This window comes from Mustela nigripes, chromosome 12 (genome assembly GCF_022355385.1).
Source record: "Mustela nigripes isolate SB6536 chromosome 12, MUSNIG.SB6536, whole genome shotgun sequence".
In the NCBI taxonomy this organism is placed as follows: Eukaryota; Metazoa; Chordata; class Mammalia; order Carnivora; family Mustelidae; genus Mustela; species Mustela nigripes.
The window spans coordinates 118,427,036-118,449,291 of record NC_081568.1 but is presented as its reverse complement, the minus strand read 5'-3'; the positions used below and the strand labels follow the sequence as shown (position 1 = coordinate 118,449,291).

General features: G+C 40.0%; 1 protein-coding gene across 1 annotated transcript in view; it reads left to right on the top strand.

The window, feature by feature from the left end:
• Positions 1-5,038: 5,038 nt before the first annotated feature.
• The window catches only part of ELL2 (elongation factor for RNA polymerase II 2), a 73,218-nt gene continuing 56,000 nt past the window's right edge, over positions 5,039-22,256 (top strand). Inside the window, exons 1-2 of the mRNA XM_059418263.1 lie at positions 5,039-5,366; positions 21,913-21,960. Of these exons, the coding sequence (XP_059274246.1) occupies positions 5,220-5,366; positions 21,913-21,960 (195 nt within the window). The 5' untranslated portion in view covers positions 5,039-5,219. The remainder of the gene's footprint in view (positions 5,367-21,912; positions 21,961-22,256) is intronic.

Below are 22,256 nucleotides of genomic sequence, written 5' to 3'. Positions count from 1 at the left end.
AGTACATATATTATATACTATATATATTTTTTAATTTTAAAAATAATTATGTGCAAGAAAGGACATTTTGGTCACTATAGTGTGCAATTCGATGGACAGGACATTTTTCTCAATCAGTATAGAAGGAGAGAACTTTCTTGGTGTACAGGAGAATTCAATCTGAGTCTTTCCCTTCTAAAGAATGTACAACTTTCTTGAGATTGGTCTTCCAGGAGGGAAAGGCAAGCAACAAAGAAGGAAAGAAAGGCAAAGAGGTGTTAGTAAATACTGAGTATCACCATTTTAGGAAGCCAGAGTTGTGTTTTTGATACATCTGAAAGAGTAAGTGACAACTCTGCCCACCTAGCCTTCTCTACTCAGCTCCACACCAAGAGTAAAGAAGGTATTTGAACTGGATGGGAGAATCAAAGTGTGGGTTGGGGTACTTTCCTTGCTCCCATATGACAATTTTTGAAAAGAATAAGATTGTCCTAAGAGGAAGAAAAGATTTTAGAAACTAAGAGAGTGCAGAGGTGGAAGTCTAGAGCTGGTATATCTTCCCCCAGGATTAGGAAGGGCAGAGACTGCCAATTCCAGGAAGAGAGCCAATCAAGTCCACTGTCCTTACAGCTCCCCTATAAAGTACACACCTGGAAAGGGAGGCTAGACCTGGTACCCAAAGCTGCCAGTCTCAGTGAAGTTCCCAGATGCTATACCTTCTAGGAAATCATGTGGACTATCACCATATATGTTTTGCACCAAGCAGTACTTAAGGAGTTTCAGCCTCATTCACATAATCTCCATCAGTACCATTGTCAACCCCACTGCCAAATACCCAATCTAAATAAAACCAGTATGTTTTTCACATAAGCCCAGTTTCAATTCAGGTCATCTGGTTGCTTCCATCTAGATTACACCCAATCACAAACTGTTCCTAAGGGGAAATTCTTGAGCTTTCAATGGATTATCCAGCAGTGATGAACATAAACCAGTCTTCACCATATATCCTGGGACCTTTGTAAACCTGTGGATTTATTGTTCCACAACACAGTGAGATAGGGAGCTCAGAGCCAGACGTGGCAAAACTGATAATTATGATAGTAAGTTACACAACGAGGTATTTCTTACACTTAAATGGAGTGGAGTAAAAAATAATCACATGCAATATAATAATTGTTTAGCTTAAAATCTGTGTTTAGGCAACAAATATTTATGTCCTTCTTATATGTATTGTACTTTTATTCTCTATAAACATTTACTGAATTTAAAACCATTAAGCTCCCACTTCATTAGAGTCTAAGGAAAGGAGGAGATTTTTTGTACAGAACTGGAAGTATAATGGTACAAGGTCAAACCCAGTGGGGACAAGAGGCATCAGGAAGAGAGAATTCCAAGAAGGAAGAATTTCCACATGGAAAAAGAACTTCCACAAAGTTCCTCTGCTGTAACTCTATAAGGTTCTGTGTTCTCTTTTTCTAATAGAAGCCAATGCATTGAGACATTAGTAGGAATTTTTTACAGGTAGCTTTAAAAAAACCTCACAAAACTACTACAACAGGTTTAAGACAGAATGGCCTTGTGCACTGGAAGTCACTAAAGCAGAGGCTGAAAACTAGAAAGCAGTGGGTTAACTCAGGTCCAAAGAATTTTTTTTTTTTAAAGATTTTATTTATTTATTTGACAGACAGAGATCACCAGCAGACAGAGGCAGGCAGAGAGAGAGAGAGAGGAGGAAGCAGGCTCCCTGTGGAGCAGAGAGCCCGATGCGGGGCTTGATCCCACGACCCTGAGATCATGACCTGAGCCGAAGGCAGAGGCTTTAACCCACTGAGCCACCCAGGTGCCCCCAAAGAATTTTTTTAATGTGCACAAAACATTTATGGCAAATTTCAGGTAGGTACCAAAAGTAAAAATCAGAAAGCTCACATAAAAATCTGTGATTTCCAGCTTTCTTTAAAAAATAGAAGACTGGACACATTGGGCTCCTGCATGTTTACCTTGCAACAATCAGCTGGACCAGGAAACTGCTAAACACTTTAGACACTGCCAGCTTACACCAGTCCAGCACCTTCAGTCCCTGTGGCCCACTCCATTTATTTTGGGAATTCACAGCCCCTGAAGGCATCTGAACTATTGAGCTCAGCTCCAAAGGAGAAGTGAAAAATAGTCATTAAATACGTGGCAACCAGAAATGAGGATGGCCAGAATTTGAAAATCAGCAAAGACTCTGATATTAACAGTCCTTTGCCCATTTTTTACACTAGCTATCATAAATGGAGCAGGCCCCTACATCAGTTTACTTCTATTTGGCTTTTTCCTTGCACTGAATTATCATGAATTATCATGTAAGACATATTTCTTCTCAGTTATTAATTTCAAAGAGATATTTAATGCATATAGTGACTAAAAGAACTGATTGAAACCTACCTCTCCTGGTTGTAATAGGTTAGACAGGTTGTTTTTAAATGAATGTCTCATAAAATGAATGTGTTCAGCTAGAATGATCATTTTCAGTTGGCCTCTTCCCATCTATACCATCTTTACTTATCTAGAATCTACTCAGCCCTCCAGAGATGTTCAAGTTCCACTGCTTCTACAAAGCCTTTCCAGACTTCTCCTTCCTTTAAAATTTTTGAGCTACTCACCACCACCACCCAAACTAGCATTTTCTAATTCTCTAATTGCTTTGCTTGGAGTGCATCAGTTCACTAGGCATATTTAAACAGAAAATTCCTTAAATAAGAAACTATATAGTTTAATTTTTAAATTCTCCACAGCATTTTACACTAAATAGGAATTCAATAAATTCAGTTTATTTGTTAATTATTTACTATGAATGAATACAGAAAATAAACTGTGTCATATATAAACTGGAAAATTTCCCAAGGAGCAACTTTCATCGGACCCCTCCAAACAAATTATCCTTATAAGGTAATAATTACCCTGATAAGATGGGCATCACAACTTGCCCATCTGATTCAGGCAGGCATAATGTGAATTATGCAATGAAGAGACAAAATACTAAATTACTGTATTACTTTGTACATGATCATTGCTTCCTTTCTTAGTTGAAAAACTCAAAAGGGAAAAAAATATAAACAAACAATAAGTCACTATAATAAGCTATTGCCCAGTGAAAGATGATGTTACCCATTAAAATAGGACATGAGAAAAATTTTCCCACCACAACTGAGAAAAGAAAATCAATTACTACTAGATGCTGCAGGTCAGACATTTGAAAAGTACAGTGAAAATCACCCTTGATCTTCTCCCACCCCTTGTTGTCATCAGAGGTTCTGAGTAACAGGAGACCAACATGACATGTGGGCTGGAATTTACCCACTTTCACAGGAAAAGTAGTGAGATACAGGTTCTATTTGTTCTGGTCAGACTCCTCCCCACCCCCCACTCCCCCCAACATTAAGGTTTTAGATATGTGGTCAGCAAATCAGTCCTTGTCTATTAAAGCACACAGGAGAAAAGAATAATTACGTATGAAATTATTTTTTGTGATTTTCTTAATTTCTTTATTCTCTATTCAATGAATTCAAGATATTTACACTTTAGTAAACTGACTTAGTAAATGTTAAACAGGTCTTAACAACTAGCAAGTTCTAGTGGATTGAAATTAAGTCAATTTTTAAAATGCGCTCCTGTGATGTAACCAACAGTTAATACAGATGTTTTCACTTAACCAATACTCTATGGAAAGAGAATTAGTTCTATAATTCATATTAGACACATTCAATGCTTGCGGTCTGAATCAAGAGGCAATGTAACCTTTAGGCTGGGGAAGGGATTGGGGACTTGGGGGGTGGGATGAATCATGAAAAACTTCACTTGGACCTTTCGGGAAAATCACAGCCCTATCCAATTTAAAAGCATGGGAAATACCGCTGAAATGCCTTTCAATTTCTCCAGGGAATGCCTATAAAACGCAACAAGGTTTTCAATCTGAAGGAAAGAACAAGCGTCTCAATTTTTCAAGTAGATTTTTTACACTGCCTTTTAACGGTTTCGATCCTTCCAATGGTTTGTTTTTATCTGGTGTTTTGAATCCCTGTTAATTCATCCTCCCGGACAGGAAGCCTGTCAGTCTACCCAAACGCAGCCTGAAGAGGGCTCTTGATTAGGCTCTCTACTTTAACCACGCCTACACAACCGAGCATCGCGAGGAATGGAAAGTATGCCCGGCCTCCGCACACCCTCACACCCCCATCTCCTCTACTTAGCCCCCAGAGTTTAAGCCCTATCTAGGTTTTCCCACATCCATGTCAAATAAAATGAGCAGAGATCAAACAGAACCAAAGAATGACAGGTGTAAATGTTTCTTTTGATCTAGGTCAAATCCCAGTTCTCTTAAATGGTCCTTTGAAAGGGAGATGCTCCCGATTAGCGAGCTCCAGAGAGACAGGATATGTTCCTCCAGGATCAGAACCAGGCATGAAAAAGACCTACGAGCGCAATTTCCTATAGTACTGTGCTCACCACAGCAAAGGCACGTAAGCCTTAGGCATAACGTTGTACTTAAAATGCTCCCCCATGTTCCAGCCAACTCCTAAAGTCTAGTAGGGTCGACTCACTAATTTCAAGGTTAGGGTGAAATGACGAAGGGTCCCACAAGCTTCCGCAACCGTCGGGGAACGAAGTCCTTACTTGGTCACACTTTTGGGTGGGAGGTCCTCCACTTCAAGGACCACGGGGAGTGGTGAGGGGGAGAGATTCCCTCCTCTGCGGACACTCCCCTACTCTCCCCCAAGGGGCGGGGCTCCGACTCCAGGTAAGCCGGCCAGGTAACCTGGACACCCATTTAGCAAGGGATTCCCCCAAGCTAGCCTGACCAATCGCGGTCGACGAACCAAGACGACCAAACGTGACGTAAGATGTGATTAAATTGGCGCGTCACTTCGACGTCAGCCTCCCACCTCGGACGTCCCGTCCCGGGAGCAAAACTCCAGCGACTTTGGGCCCCGCCCCCGTGAGAGTGGAGGGCGTCCAATGAAGGCGGTGCCGAGGGAGAACGAAGCCAATGAGACGAGGCCGGGGCGGGGCGCGGGACCAGAGGGTGGGGCGGGTGGCGGCGGTGGCAGCCCGAGGTCTGGCTCCGCGCAGTATATGACAGTACGTCAGCAGCGGGATGGCCGTAGCTGTGGCGGTGGCTGCAGAAGCCCAAGCAGCCGCGGCCGCAGTGGAGGCTAGAGCCCGAGCGGCGTCGGCGTCGGCACCCCGGGGAGTTTAAGATGGCGGCAGGGGGGGCGGCGGGTCTGCGGGAGGAGCAGCGCTACGGGCTGTCGTGCGGGCGGCTGGGACAAGACAACATCACCGTACTGCATGTGAAGCTCACCGAGACGGCGATCCGGGCGCTCGAGACTTACCAGAGCCACAAGGTGAGCGGGCCAGCCGGACAACCGGCAGGGCTGAGGGACGGAGAGAGCGCTCGTCGCCTCCCGGTGGCGCCCCCCCGGGGCTCGGGACAGCCGGCGCGGGGCCACGGAGCAGTGGCTCGCCTCAGCTGCCGTCCGCGTCCGCGGCGGCTAGGCTAAGCTGGGCAGGGCCGGGCAGGGTTGCTGACGCTGCCGTCCCGGATCGGCCGGGCGCCGGGGTGTTGGGAGGCGGACAGGCGGGCGGCCCCTGGCGGCAAGGCCGAGGCAGCCGCAGCCCGACTTGGGCTGCGCCGCCGCGGCGGGACTTTCCGACGGCGCCCGCGGGGTTCCTGGCGTTTTCTGTCCCAGGGAGGGAGGGGAGCACTAGAGACAAAATTGAGATGACTGCGCTGTCCGCGACGGGGGAGGGGGAGCGGGTGCAGCGTACCAGTAACGAATGCTGAGTATCGAGGGCATGAGCCATCCGCGGTTGGGAGGTAACACATAGCCACCGCGGATCGGCAGGGACTCGGACACAGCAGCTCCGCGTATGGCGGTAGGACACACGTTGTACTCGCAAGGACTTGGGGAGCCAGGTACACCGCGTGGGGGGGGGGCACACCGTGTACTCGCGAAGGCTGGGACACGACGCTCCGTGTGCGTAAAGTGGGGGGACACACCTTGCGCTCCCAGAAATTCGGGAACACTGGCGCTTCGCCTTCTCGGAGAGGGACCAACACAGTAAACGGGGAAGGCACACACCCCAGAGCTCACCCGGGAGCAAGAGAAAGGTTCGCGGAGGCTCCTCGTACTCAAGAGACGCGCTGTGTGTCTCGGGCTGACTCCCGGCGATAGGGACATGGATCGAGGAAGATACACCGCGTCCAGGACAGACCCCCCCCCCCCCCGCCCATCCAGCACCCCGTTCGGAAGAGACACCCGTGTATACACACAAACAACTCAAGTACAGCTAAGACTCGTACAGACGCACACATGCCACAATTGGAGAACAAACCCAGAAACGCTGGGTTTTTCCCCCTCGTTGGGGGGAAAAAATAAAAAAATTAAAAAGTTGGGGGTGGGGAGACAGAGAGCACACGCCATAACCCAGGGTTCACGGGGAAGCCGTTTACTAACGTGCAGCGTGTGGATGTAGAAAGGGAGGAATATATCATATGAGAGACGGGTAACATTTACTCAGAGAGGAGGGACAGTCGGAGGGATGTAGAATCTACAGGGCGTACCGACAAATAGCCTAGTCCAGTCCATACCAAGGAAGCATGCTTCAGTTAACTGAAACAGGCACAGAAGGCCAGAAGGACACCCAGACGCAGACTCTCGTAGTTACTCAGATAAAATTGGAGAACAGAATTAACATCTGTTGAGCTCCCACTAGTGCCAGGTACTTTAAATGCATAGAAGGAAGCCGGATTTGGAAGCAGAGCCCCGAGAAAGGTGTGAAACCTGGTTCAGTGGGAGCTTATGAAGCTGAGTGAGGAGAGACTCGTCTTCAGAGAAGTCCCCTACATAAAGGCACCCACAGAGGGAGGCACACAGTTGTACACAGCTTGGGAAGTAGGTGAGCTCATGATAGTAGAGATGTAAATAGCAGGAGAGACTCACAGAGTTGAACTTGCTCAGGAGGGCGCTCACAGGATTGAGTGACTGTGTAAATGTACATACACTTCAGGGCACAGGTGTTACCCACCAGCGTTGTGTATGGTGAAAAACACGCAGACTTAGGAGGGGAGGGCGGAATGTATGTACAGGGGGGAAAAATACCTTCCTACACACTGAAATCCCAGGGAAGAAGTCTCATTTGTGGCTGGGAAGTCAGTGTACACCCAGTAATAATGCAAGAAGATAAAGAAATGCAAACTGTATATGTCAGTGGCTGCTCCCAGACAGATGCACCTGCAGGGAAGGGACCAGCACCAGCATGGAGTAGGAGACTGGTATGGGGGAAGTCAGATAGGCAAACAGAAGGACAGAGGCAGACGGTGGAGAGAAACTCAGCCCTGCAAGATGGAGAGATAAGCTTGCCAGTTCCAAAGGGAGGGCGTGGGAAGGAATGATACTGAAGAAGGTAGGTCAGGGGTGTGAAGAGAAAAACACGCAGCCTGAAAAGGAAGAAACAAGCAGGAGAAACCCAGCTTTTTGTCAGAGAAAGACTGACACATAGAGGATTCGTAGATTCATCTCTGGGGGCCGTAGGTCACCAACCACCTGGAGGAAACAAGAGGCAGACTGTACAGTTGACTGCAACAAAATTGATAGACCCTATACACTTGGCAGGGAAGAGGTGGGTGAGGAGACCCACAATGAGGAGGGGAATGGTGCCCGGGGAGAGTGAAGTGCCAGAGGCCTCCAGTGCCCAATGGGCTTCTGGGCTAGAGTCACAAAGATTATTTGTTTTTCTACCTTCATTCTGCCTCCTAGATCTTACTGTGACATGCTTGGGATTAAGGTTGGAGTGCTTTAACTCCTGAAGTACTCACATTTATAAACCATTATCTTCCAAGAAATAGGAGATCAAAAATTCTCTCCCAAACCGCCACTTAGTTCTTCATTTTTTTCTCCTTTGTACTTTTTATAGTCAAAGGTACTGAAGTCCATGGCTTTTTTCACTAACTACTTCTCTTGCCAACTAATGTCATTACTACATTTTTCCATCTCTGTGCATGCAAATTAATGAGTCTGGTCATTCTGTACAGAAGCAGAGAAGAGAAAGGGAGAGGACTTTTCCAAGTCCTTCCATCTTTCTGAGCGTGGACCCAGGTAGATTGAGTTAATTCTGGTATTCCTTTTCTCCTGAAAAGCTGATTGTGGAAGCAGTGGCATGCAAAGAGAGGAAGAAATAAGCTGACTTGGCCTATGCAGCTGGACGCTGCCTTGTCTCTGACCTAACCAGCCTCTCACCCCAGGCTCACTGTCATTTCAGCTACAAAATACTTTTTAAGGGCCTTGCAAAAGCAGGAATTGGGGTGAGAATGTTAATCTCCGGTGGCTAAGAAGTGGGAAGAGGTTGTAGAAAAACAAATGAGGCACCTTTTGGGTGACTACACTGTTGGTACTTATTGGTACTTATTGTACTTACTCTGGTGTATTCAGCTAAGTCTCCTACAAATGTGTTCTCGGTGTCCTTCCTCCTGGCTCAGGTCAGACCAGGCTTCCCCATCAGGGAGCTGCTAACAGTAGGCATATGTCTGAGCTTTCATCTTCCAGTTGGAAGATAACTTATTTGGTCTCTTATACCTTAGGCCCTTATCAGAAGTTGGGCTTATGACCTGAAATTGTACCAGCTGTTTGAAAATATGTTGACACATGCTGGCTAAATGGGAAGAAGTTTCTGGTGGTCAGGCCTCCTCCCCTTTGGGGAAGAAGGCTTTAATTTTCATATAAGACTGCTTTCACCATTCCTGTGCTCAGATGGGAAGGTTGATGCCTGACAAATGGCCTCAGTGGCTTTGGCCTGTACAAGGTTATGACTATTATTCCCTTTTTCCATGACCTTCTAAGAGCCCGAAATTTCAACAGTTTCCTAAATTAAGCATCAGAAAGCAATTTTTATCCAGATTACTTTGCCCACTAGATTATTTTTCTAAATTAATCCACTTGACTTAAGATTTCAGGGAGGTAAATTCAGGGATTTTACTAAACTTTGATTTAAGCATAATGCAGAAGTTCTTTAGATAGAATTGAACAAATACACGAAATTGTTAATGGTTCATAGAAACAGAATCTTTAATTGGAAATAATTCCTCAGGGGCACTTGGGTGGCTCAGTGTGTTAAACCTCTGCCTTAGGCTCAGGTCATGATCTCAGGGTCCTGGGATGGAGCCCCACTTCAGGCTCTCTGCTCAGTAGGGAGCCTGCTTCCTCCTCTCTCTGCCTGCTTCTCTGCCTACTTATGATCTGTCAAATAAATAAATAAATTCTTAAAAAAAAAAAAAGGAAAGGAAACAATTCCTCACTGTTTGAAAAGACAATCAAATCTAATTGACTATCATTATTCAAGTTTTCTATTTTTAGAGAAATGAAAAATGCTAACTTGAGAACTTTCCAAAATAGGGACTGGGTTGGGGGAGAGAGGAGGCATTGTGAGTCTAGGAATAGGAGTTAGAGTTGGAGTGAATACCTCCTAAAAGTTGTCTTCCACTCAATGTGAAAATAGAAACAGTTTCAAGTTGATTGTATATTAAAAAGTGTTAAATGGAAAGTAAATTTAGACATACTGATGCAGATATTTAGGATATATTGCAAAGCTACTTTTTTTTGTTAACTATAGATAATTTTAAATGAGAGGAAAGTTACTAAATAAAGTTACAAATTGTAACTTTGTGAAGTTACAACTTTATATTCATTCTAAATTGATGTATGTGATTGCATGGTCTATATAAGGGCTGCATACTTTAAGTGAACATATATTACTGTAATTATGTATTTCTCTCAGATGTATCCTAAAACTGTATTTAAAATTAAAACCCCAAATTCTACAATATATTTTAGCTAATTCAGTAATGTGTAGCTGGCTTAGTCAGACATTTTTAGTAACAAAAATCTTACCAAAATATTTTAGCAGATTTTGTCATTGCTGAGCCTGTTAATTTATTTTTTAAAAATTGTTTGGTCAAAGTTTCAAAGATGGTGGCTCAAACAATATCACCAGGTTTACCTATTACATAAAAAACCTTGCCTTGATATGTTTGGGGCAAGTCCTTTCATTCTCTGTGCCTAAAGATGAGAAAGCAGATGTGTTTAAGAAAGATTCTGTTAACACATTCTCTTGTCAATCCTAATTATTGGCTTTAAATGCGTTTTCCTTCTTTGTTAAGTGTCTTCTAGAAAGATGATAGTGTTTTGAAAATTTGTACAAATACACTTATGTTTAATTTTGCATAAGGAACTGAGTTTCTCTCAGTGTTACCAGATATAATTATTTCTAATCAAAGCATAACTCTCCACAAAGTTACTGTCGTTCACAATAGCTCCCTTTGTATGTTACTTGGTCTTTTAGAATCACTGATTCCACAGGTCATGAGGTAGATGACTTCTCAGCTGGTCTATCAGCATTTGATTCATTGTGGTTAAGGTACAGAAAAGACTCCTACCTTACTTTTTCTTTATCTCCAGTTCTCTGCCTGTCCTCAAACAGTTTTGAGAATGTGTATGTGTTCATATAAAATACAGAAGACCCTGTTCTTAAGGCATCACTCAAGCATGGTCCAGACCTGTCAGCACAGAATTGCCACATAGGGCATGTTTATTAACTAAAACAAAGAGGTTTGCATTGTCAGATACTTTTTTTTTTAAGTTCACATAATGGATTAGAGAATACTACATCAAAAATTAATGATATACTATATGTTGGCTAATTGAACTGCATTGTCAGATTCTTTTTCCTGCATGTTTTAAATGTCATCAGGTTTAATTTTAAAACATTAATCTTACTGACTTTTACCTTAGATCCTTCTTCAGACTGAACTTGATTTTTAAATGCTTTTTATCAAATAAAGTCAAATTTGTACCTCATGTTGCAGTAAGTGTTCGAAACTTTTTATCAAATGATCAGGTGCTCAGTGCAAAGAAGGGTGCCCGTCCCAGTGAAAAGCAGTGGCCAGATTGCCTAAAAAGAGAGACAGGGAACTTTGGCACCCAAGTTGGAAGGAGAAAGAAAGAACATATGTGAAGGATTGGAACATGTTCAAGAAAAGGGTTTAAAAGGAAAAGGGCGTAGAATTCTTGGAATGATTTATAGGAAAGCTCATGGAAGACAGTCACCAGACCCAGCCTTTCCATTTGCTCCATTTGCACTTAAAAAAACAAAAACAAAAACAAAAACCACGAAGGCAGTGCTCATCATAGTGCTTACTAAGTAATTTGTGGTAAAGCCAGCAGGGGAGGGAAATTAGAATTTCAGATGAACTAATCCTGGGTCATTTTTAACAATTTGCAGTGGCTGCAGAGAGGCTCAGCTGAAGAGCCTTGCACCAGCCCATGTATTTGCCCAGTGGGCCAAATGTATTTGGAGAACTTGAGAAGACGTCCCTAAAATGTGATGATATGGGCATTTCTATTTAAGATCAGCTAAGTTTTATAAAAGGAAATAGTGTATATAACCCCACATTTGACTGTCTTGCATACCTCAGTTCCATACTGCATTTCCCATGACTAATGCAAAAATGTAACAAAGAGGTCTGGAGTAGAATACAGTAAAGTAATGGCCGTATTTCCACAACCAAATTTAAGCTGAAAAAAAGAAAAAAAAGCATAACTCAGGACAAATGTACCCAGGAAAATTGCTCTTTCTTTTCTTTTGCTCTCTCCCTTCCTTTATCTCCCTATCTATAATTTCTGTTGTGGCATTATGGCCCTTGAGATCTATGTTAAATGTTGAAGAAAAACTGGTTTAAGAGTCTCCACTAATACTTTACTAGTAAAGGCCAAACTTAGTATTTCCACGGCTGGCAGTAATATAGGATATAAGAAGAGAGAATCTTAATTAATTAGGCTATATGCTCCTTAAACATTCATGAGTCAAATTGAACTCACCTGGAACTGAACTCACAGAGCATTTAGAAAACGTCCTCCGATCTTAAAGGATTTTGTAAGAGTTTAACAGGCAAGGACTGGATGGGAGATTACCTCTCCAGCAGAGGGAGGGACAGCTGTAGAAAAGTTAGGGTTGGGTCTGAGAATCCCATGGAATACAGTATTCTTAACCTGAAGTCAGTTGGCTTTAAGAGAGGGAAGGGAGATTAGAGCAGGTTAAATTTTATTCTGTCAGCACTGGGAAGATACTGATTAGAAATATAAGGTGATTTGAGCTGTGTTTTAGGATTATCCTGGCCTCAGTGTTCCATAATGAATATAAGGTGAATCTGGAAGGAAGTAGACAAGCTGAGAGGAGGTATGTGGTCCAGGCTAAAGATGCTTGGAGTCTAAATTAGGATGCTTGTGGGAGACATTAGAGATGAATACAATCTATAGATTTCAGCAGGTTTTGAAAGAAAATAGGATTGAATTGAGATTTCTAGCCATCAGCACTAAAGGTATTTCTAGTAAAAAAAAAAAAAAAAGGTCGGGGGGTGGGAATCAGAGGCAGTTGGGAGAGTGGGATGGAGAGAGGGGAGATAAAGATGATGGGTACAATTTTAGTGAACGCTCAGTATTTTGTTTGGTGACCAAGACACTTAGATTTGATTGTTTTTATATTTAAGAAGTTTATTTGGAGGTCTGAGGCTAGACTAGATCAGTGCTATACTGTTGACATGTTTCCTACTAACTCTGACATTTGGATGGAAATTTAGAATATTGGTGATATTTGAATGGATGCTAAAATTAAGTGAAAGAAATTTTTGCTTTTGTGTAGGGATTTTTTGTTTGTATTTTTATAGACTTTATTTAATAACCTTCTCTATAACTTGCACTTAAAGACCATCATCAGGCACAGATAATATGAAAATATAATATGAAAATATTATTTGAGTCTAACATGGAGATTAGACCTTCTGTGGTTTCTGTCTCTAGTGATTATTGAAACATTAAGTAACTCTATATAAAAGTGCCTGGATTTACATTTCAAGCCTCATTCTGAAATGAGTCTGGAGGCCTTGAAAGAGTCAGTGTCTTCACTTCCAAATTACCTCCATTTCTGTTTTGGTGTTTTGATTCTCCTCTTTTTGTTGTTGTTAGTTTCGTTGGGGAAAAAAAAATAATGTAACTACATAAAGCTTTTGTTATACATTGTAATGGACTAGGAATGGTGCTGAGTTCATGGCCCTTAGAGATAATTTTGTCTGAGGAATTTCCACTTGACAGTGAGCTTATTCAAAGGTGAAACCAGGCTTAAACTTACTGGTAAGATTCACTGAGATAATTCAGGATCTAGATATGCTTACCTGGAAACTTAAGTGTTAGCATATTTTAAAATACCTTTTATTTAATATCATTACTTTTGATTTCCATTATCAGAAATCATGATGCCTCAGAGGACCAGAAAACATATCCATGAGGTAGAAACTCAGTGGCAAAAAAAAACCTTAAGATTTTTAAGAGATTAAGAGGTAGGAGTCAGAATTATAATAACCAAATACTTATTTATTCATTTCGCAAACACTTGTTCTATCTGACATGTGCCAGGCATAGAACTACACACTGGAGATACTCATATCTGAGTAAGTCCTGGATGGTCCCTCCCATCAAGAAAGTGCTTGTGCTTTCTCATAGAAACAGGCAGCAGACATGTGAACACGTAATTTCAATAAAGTCTTTGTTCAAGGGGACACCTAAAGAGAGAAAGGTTACGTTTAAGGATGTTTCTGAAAAGCAGTGTCTGTTTCTTTACCTCATGTCCTCTGCTCATATCACTCTGGTTGGGTGGTCTCTACCGCACCTATGAGATTGCACCTGACTAGGTTCCTTCATTGGTCATCTCTCTGTTCCTCCCTTACCTGACCTTAGCAGCATTCCATCCTGTTAACCACTCCTTCCCGTTACGAAACACCTCACTGATTTTCCTCCTACCTCCTTGCCCATTCTTTCTCAGTCTCCTCTGTTGACCATCCTCTGTTTGACTGGTGTTTGAATGTTGGAGATTCTAACTCCCTTCTCTTTATCTGTTCATTCTCTTTCTGTATGCTCATTTAGTCTTATGGATTTAAATGTCATCTGTATGTTAATGACTTGCAAATACTGATCTCGAGCTCTGACCTTCCAACTCCAGGCACTTACTTACAATACTTCATCTCCTTATCAGAGTTTTAACAGTCTTCTCAGTCTTAACAAATACAAACAGAATTCTTGATTTCACTCATCAAACCTACCTCTTCAGAAATGTACCCCATCTTGGTAAGTGGCAGTATCTTGTCACCAGTTGCTTAGTAATTGACTAGTATTTCTTGACTTGTCTCCTCATTTCTTGACTTACTAGGTCAACAAGTCTGTGAATCTCCAAACATCCAAAGTCTAACCCCATCCTTCACGACTGCTCTAGTCCCAGTCATCTGTCAAGGATTTCCGTGGACTTCCAAGTCTTCCAGTCTTACTCCCCATAGTCCATGCTTCTCCACACAGCAGCCAGTGATCTTTTAAAAACATTTAATATATTCATGTAGTTTCCTGGTTTCAAGCCTTCTAATGTCTACCTTTGTAAACATGATTTAGATGGTTTAGTTTATAAATTTTTTCTACTTTAAAAATAATCTCAGTCTTCCATTCCACATTAATTTTACTGCTTCTCCTTATGTTCCAGAGATTCTGATCCCAAAGAAGAAATCTTCATTTGCATTTATAGTCAAATTTGACACATAAGCTTTTTATATAATCACAAAGCCTTCTCAGAAAAGAAAAAAAAAAAAAAGACGGGACATTATGCTTCAAGTATTGTTATTTTAAAGCCTGGTTCACAGTAACTAACTTTTTAGCTGATTCTTCAGTTTAGATTTTGCCTTCCACATCTCTTTAAGAACTATTTGAAATAGTATATATATATATGTGTGTGTGTGTGTATGTGTTGTGTATGTGTTTTAATTTGGCCTGCATCAGATTGATACAGTTTTCCAGAAGCTATCTTTCAAAACAAGGATTATGTTGAATAAATTAGGTTTTTTTACCTCTTCTCACTACTGTTTTGGCAATCCTTTTATATTTCATTCTTTTCTATGCTGTAGTGATAGAAGTGCATTATTCTTTATTGCACATGCACTGTAGTCTGGTTCTTCCAAATTTGTAGAGAAGTTTCTCATACGTGTGAGTTTGGATTACTCACAAAGCAAAATACTAGATTTTGTGAAACCTGGTGACTCTTATCATCTAGTAAAATTTGGGGGCAAGAAGGAGACACTGTTTAAGGTAGCTTTAGATTATCAATTATCAACAAATTTTTCATTTATGCTCTCATTCTAAATGTTACCAGCTTTTGACAAGAGCAAAATGTACTTGATTTCTTCAGAATCAAGTGTCTGATTTCCTACACTATTTACTGCTTTAGCTCCAATATTCTTTCTGTGTCCTCTTTCCCTGCCTAGATAATTTTTTTTTTATTACAGTGGTTAAAATACAATTAAGTGATTTTTGGTTTCTCTATCAGGTAATGTTTTAAGAACAGAATAAAATTACTTTCTAAAAAACAAACAAACAAACAAACAAACAAAACCACAATCACAATTTCTTAAACTGGTATAGTACTTCTTTTAAGAAAGAAAGAGGATCTTTAATAGAAAATGTATCCCAAGAAAAATCATAAATACTTTTTATTATTTACTTATATAAGTGACAGCAAATTCAAGTACCTGATACTTCCCTTAAGCTATAGTGCAGAACCAAAAAAACTATCAATGCTTACCAGTTCTTATTGATTCTTAAATTTATAACTTTAAGAAGTTTCGTATTTTATGTAACCATTGTTAAGGAGTGGCAGGAGAGATTAGCTGTGTAAAGTGGTGTATAAGACCACATTTCTTAAATTAAGACCAGGTTTGAGTCCCAAGCCACCTATTAGCTTTGTAATTCTCAGGGACTTACCTGAGAATTGGAAATAATAATATCTACCCCACAAAGATGTTCTCAGAATTACTGGAGGTGACAGTAAAAATGATTATAGTGTCTGACATATTTTAAGTACTCAACAAATAGTAACTAAGTAGCTGTAAGCAATTCCACTTAAAGCAATGACTTGACCCATCACCATTTCTAGAAAAACTTCTGGTTTTGGCAAAGTTCCAAAATTTATATTTGACTTTGGGAATTTTTTTGCGCTGTCTTTATCATGATTTATAATGCAGCTTAGGCACTCAGATAAATACCAAGTATTTAATAAATTCCTGTTGATTGAATAAATATTTGAAGTTAACTTTGAGTTACGTCAAAGTGGGTTTAGAAGGAAAACTGAAGAATATATCTAAACTGAGGGAATAAAGTTAGACCTTCCACAGTGTGTTTCTTAAAGAAATCACTCTTTTCTAGGCCCAGAATGCTATTTGTTATTTCTGTATATTCCTAAAACCAATGGTCGTTGATAAAGTCAAAGTAACCATAGATTTAATTTGTCTACATTGATAAGCAGTATGTAGATAATCAAGAGATAGTTATAATATCTTTTATAGGATAAATAACTTTCTTCTACTCAACCCCAGAAACCTTAGCTCTGCTCCTTCTCTACCACCCTCTATGTATCATATCAGAAATTATTATTACTCAGCAAAATTAAAATTACTTAATAATATTACTTAGAAAATTACATTATTACTTTTATAGTCCTGATAAATGGTGAGGAATAGTTTCTGGAAATAAATGGACATAGATTTCTTTGGTCATAGAGCAATTTTTGTTGCAGTAAAATTGTCTTGGAATGGTAAATGTCAAGAATGTAACAAAACTTGAGCAAAATGTATTGCCTGCATTTCTGTGCTTAAGAATGTCTTGCATTTCCCAAGAGATACAGAGGGTTAATTCAAGGAGCTCTAAAAACAGTGAAACAGCTAAGAGTTTAACAGAACCTTTTGACTACAAAACACCACCTTTATGAGGTTGTTGAAGCATTTGTCAAAAGGAGTTTCTCTAGCCATTTTCAGTCTGTGGTGTTTCTTGGCTGTATGAATATGCAAGATCATTCTTACTTATAGCTCAACTACTATTGAGTTAAACTCTAGAGTTACTTGATTTTCAAAAGAGCTACTTGGTGCAAATATTTAATTAAAGCTAAAAATCAAAAATTGAAGCCCTTGCTGAAACTCATTTGTAATGGGCATATACTTAGTTAGACATTTATTTTCAAATATACCTTATCACCTGTAATTATGTTATCTTTTAAAATTGAATTACAAATATATATATATATAATGAGTTGAGGTCATGTTTGTGCAGTTAAATTTAGGCTAAAGAACATTTAAACAAGAAGCTAACATGCATGAAACATTTGCTTGTAGTGGTATTGACTTTTAGAATTTATTCCTGGTAGCTACCCTATTAACGTAGTGGTCAGATGCTTGATAAGTGGTATAGAATTCCAGCTGTTTCCTCTTGTTGCATTTTTTTTTTAAAGCATTCTAGAACTAGTAACATCTGGTAATTTACTAACATCTTCTTGTCTAAAACTGCATTTAACATCAGTAAAGCATTGGAGTTTCTTTCATGTATTTTTCTCTTCTGGATTGTCAGATAATCTTTTTTTTTTTTTTTAAGATTTTATTTATTTATTTGACAAAGAGAGATCACAAGTAGGCAGAGAGGCAGGCAGAGAGAGAGGAAGGGAAGCAGGCCCCCTCCTGAGCAGAGAGCCTGATGTGGGATTCGATCCCAGGACCCTGAGATCATCACCTGAGCCGAAGGCAGCGGCTTAACGCACTGAGCCACCCAGGCGCCCGGATTGTCAGATAATCTTAAAGGAGTTTTTTATTAACAGAGATCTTAATCTATCCTGTTTGTCCTAAGCATCCATAACTATTCCATACATGAGCGTTTTATTACTTTTTAAATGAGGAACACATTTATATATGTTCCTTTGTTATACATGGTCCTTCTAGGAAAAAAAAAAGTTATTGTGTAGAGTTTATTTAAGCAGAAGCTGAAGTCTGGAAATTATAATGATTTTATGAAATTCATTTTCCTTGCAAACAAAATGCCACAAAGAAAAGAAAAGAAAGGAAGAAAGAAAAACAAAAGAAAGAAAAGAAAGAAAGAAAATGCCAGAACTGAACTGAGCAGTCAAGGACTTTCAAATGTTCAGCACTGGGAAGTAACCTGTTAAGAGAGCCAAGAGAAGGAAAGTGTTCAGTATTTAGGATTCAGAGAGCTGGCTTTGAAGTCCAACTTTGCTAATCACTAGCTTGGTGTTCCTGAACAATACCCTTTACCTGCTGGAGAGCCATTTATCTCCTTCTGAAATGGGTGGTAATGCCTTCCTACCCCCCAGAGCTGGTTTTAGGAGGCTCACTTGAGACAGTGGATATAAAAATGCCCTGTCTACTACAACACTTACGTAAACAAAAATTATTTCTGTTGAGGAATCAAGAGGTACAGATAGAACTGTAAGCATATCAGGAGGTTAGGTTCTAAATTCAAGTCCTGAAACAAAAAACTTCTTAAAGTCAAAATTACTCTTGGAAATTCCTAAACTAATGTAAAGTGTGGTTCTATTATTTTGTCTATATAACCATAAATAGTAATCTGTAAAGTAGATGTGTATAGTAATATACTGCTCTAAAGTAGTATAAAAAAACATGGCCAAAATAATTTTAAAATAGATTTTTTCTTTAGCTAAGCATAATGTAGATAAATACTTTTAAGTTAATATATGTTAGGCCCTATCCTAACAACTAGGAGTAAGACAACCTATGAAAATAACATACCCCCCAATGTAGTGGAACCCTAGACACAGGCATCTGGAAAAACAATACTTAAGGAGAGTTAACTCAAAAGTGGGCATAGTTCAGAGTTAGCAAAATGGTGGCATCAGTGGTTTGGCTGGTAAAGGTTTCACATTTGAAAAATTGAATCCTTTTTCAGTTGGGTGTTTATTCCCCAGGTGCTTGATATTCCTTGTTGCTTTACATCAGTCTCTTTGACATTTACCTTCCTTGGGTCCTTAAACCCATTGAGTGTTTGATTCCTGATTTATCCAAAGAAAGGCCCACCTGAAGAAACTAATCTTAAATTAGAATGTTAAAAGTAAGTTATTAGTGTGGATTGACAAAATAATGTCTGGGAAGGCATACAGCTTGAAGGAAAAGAAGTAAGTAGAAATAGGAAGGAGTGCCTGGCTGGTTCTGCTGGTGGAGCATGTGACTCTTGATCTTGGGGTTGTGAGTTTGAGCCCCACGTTGGATGTAGAGATTACTTAAAAATAAAATCTTTAAAAAGATAGAAAAATGTTTATAAAACAAAAAGGGTTAACACAGCTGAAGCACCATTGGGAGACAGTGGAAGATGAAATTATGAAATTGGTTGGTCCTGTAGATGGAAGGTCTCTTTTCCATGTGGAGGAGTTCGATTTGCTCTGATAGAACCCACTGGGAAGGAACCTCTCCCAGCCTCATGACTGCTGAGGTGGTATTGAAGAGTTTCTGGTAGTTCTTTGAATGATGGGCAGTGTTTGGAAGGAACTGAAGGGAAGAAGGAAGGCTTTTATCTAGGTACTCAGTGATAGGGGCCTAAAACAGAGGTTTTCAAAATAGAGACTAAGAGCCTAATTCGAGGGAATCTGGAGCTGGCTGGCCAAAGATAAAGATTCAGAGCTGTGAAGTTACCTTTGCATCATTTTTCTTTGGTGCCTGATAATAAAGCTTTCAGCACATTTTATCATTCTTTCTGGGGAAAGTCTGCTCATTCCACCATCTCCTGTTTGCTCTGGGGAAGTCATACTAATTTAAGCCTTATCACTAGAGTATTTCTAAATAAAGCATCATCTGGAGCTGATGTCTAAATCCTTTTTCCTAGCCCCAGTCCATCTCTCCCTTTTTCTTACACAGGACCAAAGGAGCTGCTTTCCCTGAAAACACTTCTTTCAGCAACTCACTTTGTTATTCCAAAAATTAGAAGCCCCTTCAATTGTTTATCATGTCAAGGGCAGGACTTAAAGGCCATCCCTGAGGGAGTAATAGAAGAGATTAGGGCAGGGTTATTTTACAGGGTGATAAACCTTTTGAAATCCTGAGATCTAAAATTTAAATTACTGTCCTACTTATTCTATAGTGTATAGAAGCTAAAACTGAAGACAAATTTTGAGGTCAAGGAAAGATTAGGCAGGGATGGCAAAGTCCAATTCTTATCCTTTGTGTTGTGTTTCAAATGTGAAAGAACTCTGTACACACACACACACACACACACACACACACACACAGACCTGCCCTTTGCTTACACAATATCCATTCCTATCCCCTGGCTTTTCTGCTCAGGGCATTCCCTTTCCCTTCAGTTTGTCTTTTCAAGATTGCTGCTGAGATCCACTTTTCCATAAGCCCTTCAGCTTTCCTGTTTCTTCTAACCTGTATTCTTCTCTCCCTTTTTAGAATTCTTACTGACCCTCCCCAAAGTACTTAGCCTAGTATCTGATCATTCTCTTATGTTCCCCAGCTAACATGTGAACTCTCTGGCATGAAAGAGTAGGCCCCCATCATACTTTCGAGTGTCCCACAGCAGATGTGTGTGGAGCACAAGGCAGTAGAAGAAGAGCGGCATGGGAGAATAGGAGGATTGAGTCCTGGGTTCCTGGTTCCAGCTTAGTTACTAACGGCATGCTTGCCTTGACTGTATTATCTATGATTCGGAATTCTGTAATTTTAGCAGTGTATAATGGCTGAATACGGTTAGGGGAAAGGGAAAAGAGACTGTAAATTAATTTAAGGTTGTGAGCCCAGTAAACTAAAAAGATAGAAGTATGCTTGCCAGAAAAGTAGGAAGGAGGTGCCATTTTGGTTGAGGGAGGAGGGGGGAAAGGGCAGTTAGTATAGCGTTTGCCAGTTTTGCTGTCATTGAGTTTCTAATGCAAAATGTCCCTAGACAATGATAAGTACTAGGCTGTTGAGAGAAGGGAGTTGACAAATAGAGAAGAGATTAAAAATCCTCACCCAACTGGCAAAGTGAACCTCCAGGAGGGTGTGGATGTAGAGAGAGCAAAGTGAAGGGTGCTAGCTTTTGAAATGAAGGGCCTGATAGAAGAGCTAAGAGGACTGGTGTCTGAGTGTAAGGAATCTATGACATCCAGGGAGAAGTGAGCCATTTGACAATTGAGAAAAGTTAGCATTTGTTTGACTAAGAAGAATTGATGAAATTGATAGAGAATTTCAAATTCCAATGGTGAGCTGAAGACAGCTTCTGAGTTGCAAAAAGTCAGGGAAAAGTCAGGGAAAGTATAACCAGCCTCAAAGGAGTTTGGAACAAGCATTCCCCTAGACAAACATTGGTGACTTTGGATACAGGAAATCATGCCTGAGACTGTGGTAGATACTTACAGCATTTCCTCTAAATACACAACTCTGTGACAAAATATTAGTTATGAGGAGGACAAAGCTTGTTACAAAACAAAACAGTCTTCTAGAAATTACATTCTCCTGGTGAAGATCATATAAGAAAACTGGTAACCTGTTTGACCCTCCAGTAGAAACTAACCTATGATAAAATGGGAGAAACTGGAAACCACAGTTCATTATCAAATACTTCAATTTTCTATTTATAGTATCCTGTTGAGTTTTGTAAAGTTCCTCGAATTATCTCTTCCCTCCCTTTAGCCTTTTAAAAACATACTAAGAAACTAAGCAAGTGTGTTGTGTTCTTTTAATGTGAAATTGAGTTACTATTATACTAATCATTTTTAGCCAAATTGTGTCATTTTCAAAAACCTGCCTACACTGCCCCCAGTGTACCTGTGGTTGTGTGATTCAGAAAAATGTCAGCAGTATGACCTGTTTATTAAGTCATCTTAATATGATGATATGTAAACCTAGTTACATAATGAAAAGTATTTTCATAGACTATGGCACTGAACAGATGCACAGATTTAAAGTTTAGACATTTAGTTCTGTGACCCAGTAATGAAGGTTGACTTATGTGTTTCTTATGTTTCTTTCAACAGAATTTAATTCCTTTCCGACCTTCAATTCAGTTCCAAGGGCTCCAAGGGGTAAGTACTCTTGCTGATTCAGCAAGAAAATCTAATATTCTTCTTACATACTATTATTTTTAAACTCTTAAAATTTGTTTTCACTTATGCCTCGATATAAGGTTGCTCATATTTTGTGAATTTTATGACCAAATGTAAATTTCAAATACCTTAATACACTTGAATTATCTTTTTCTGATTTATTTAAAAAATAATCCCAATGTACTTATTGAAGAATAGTTTTTTCCCCAAATCATGATTAATTGCATTTTTTACCTTTTTTTGAAGTATAATACGTGTCACAGTATTAAGAGAAT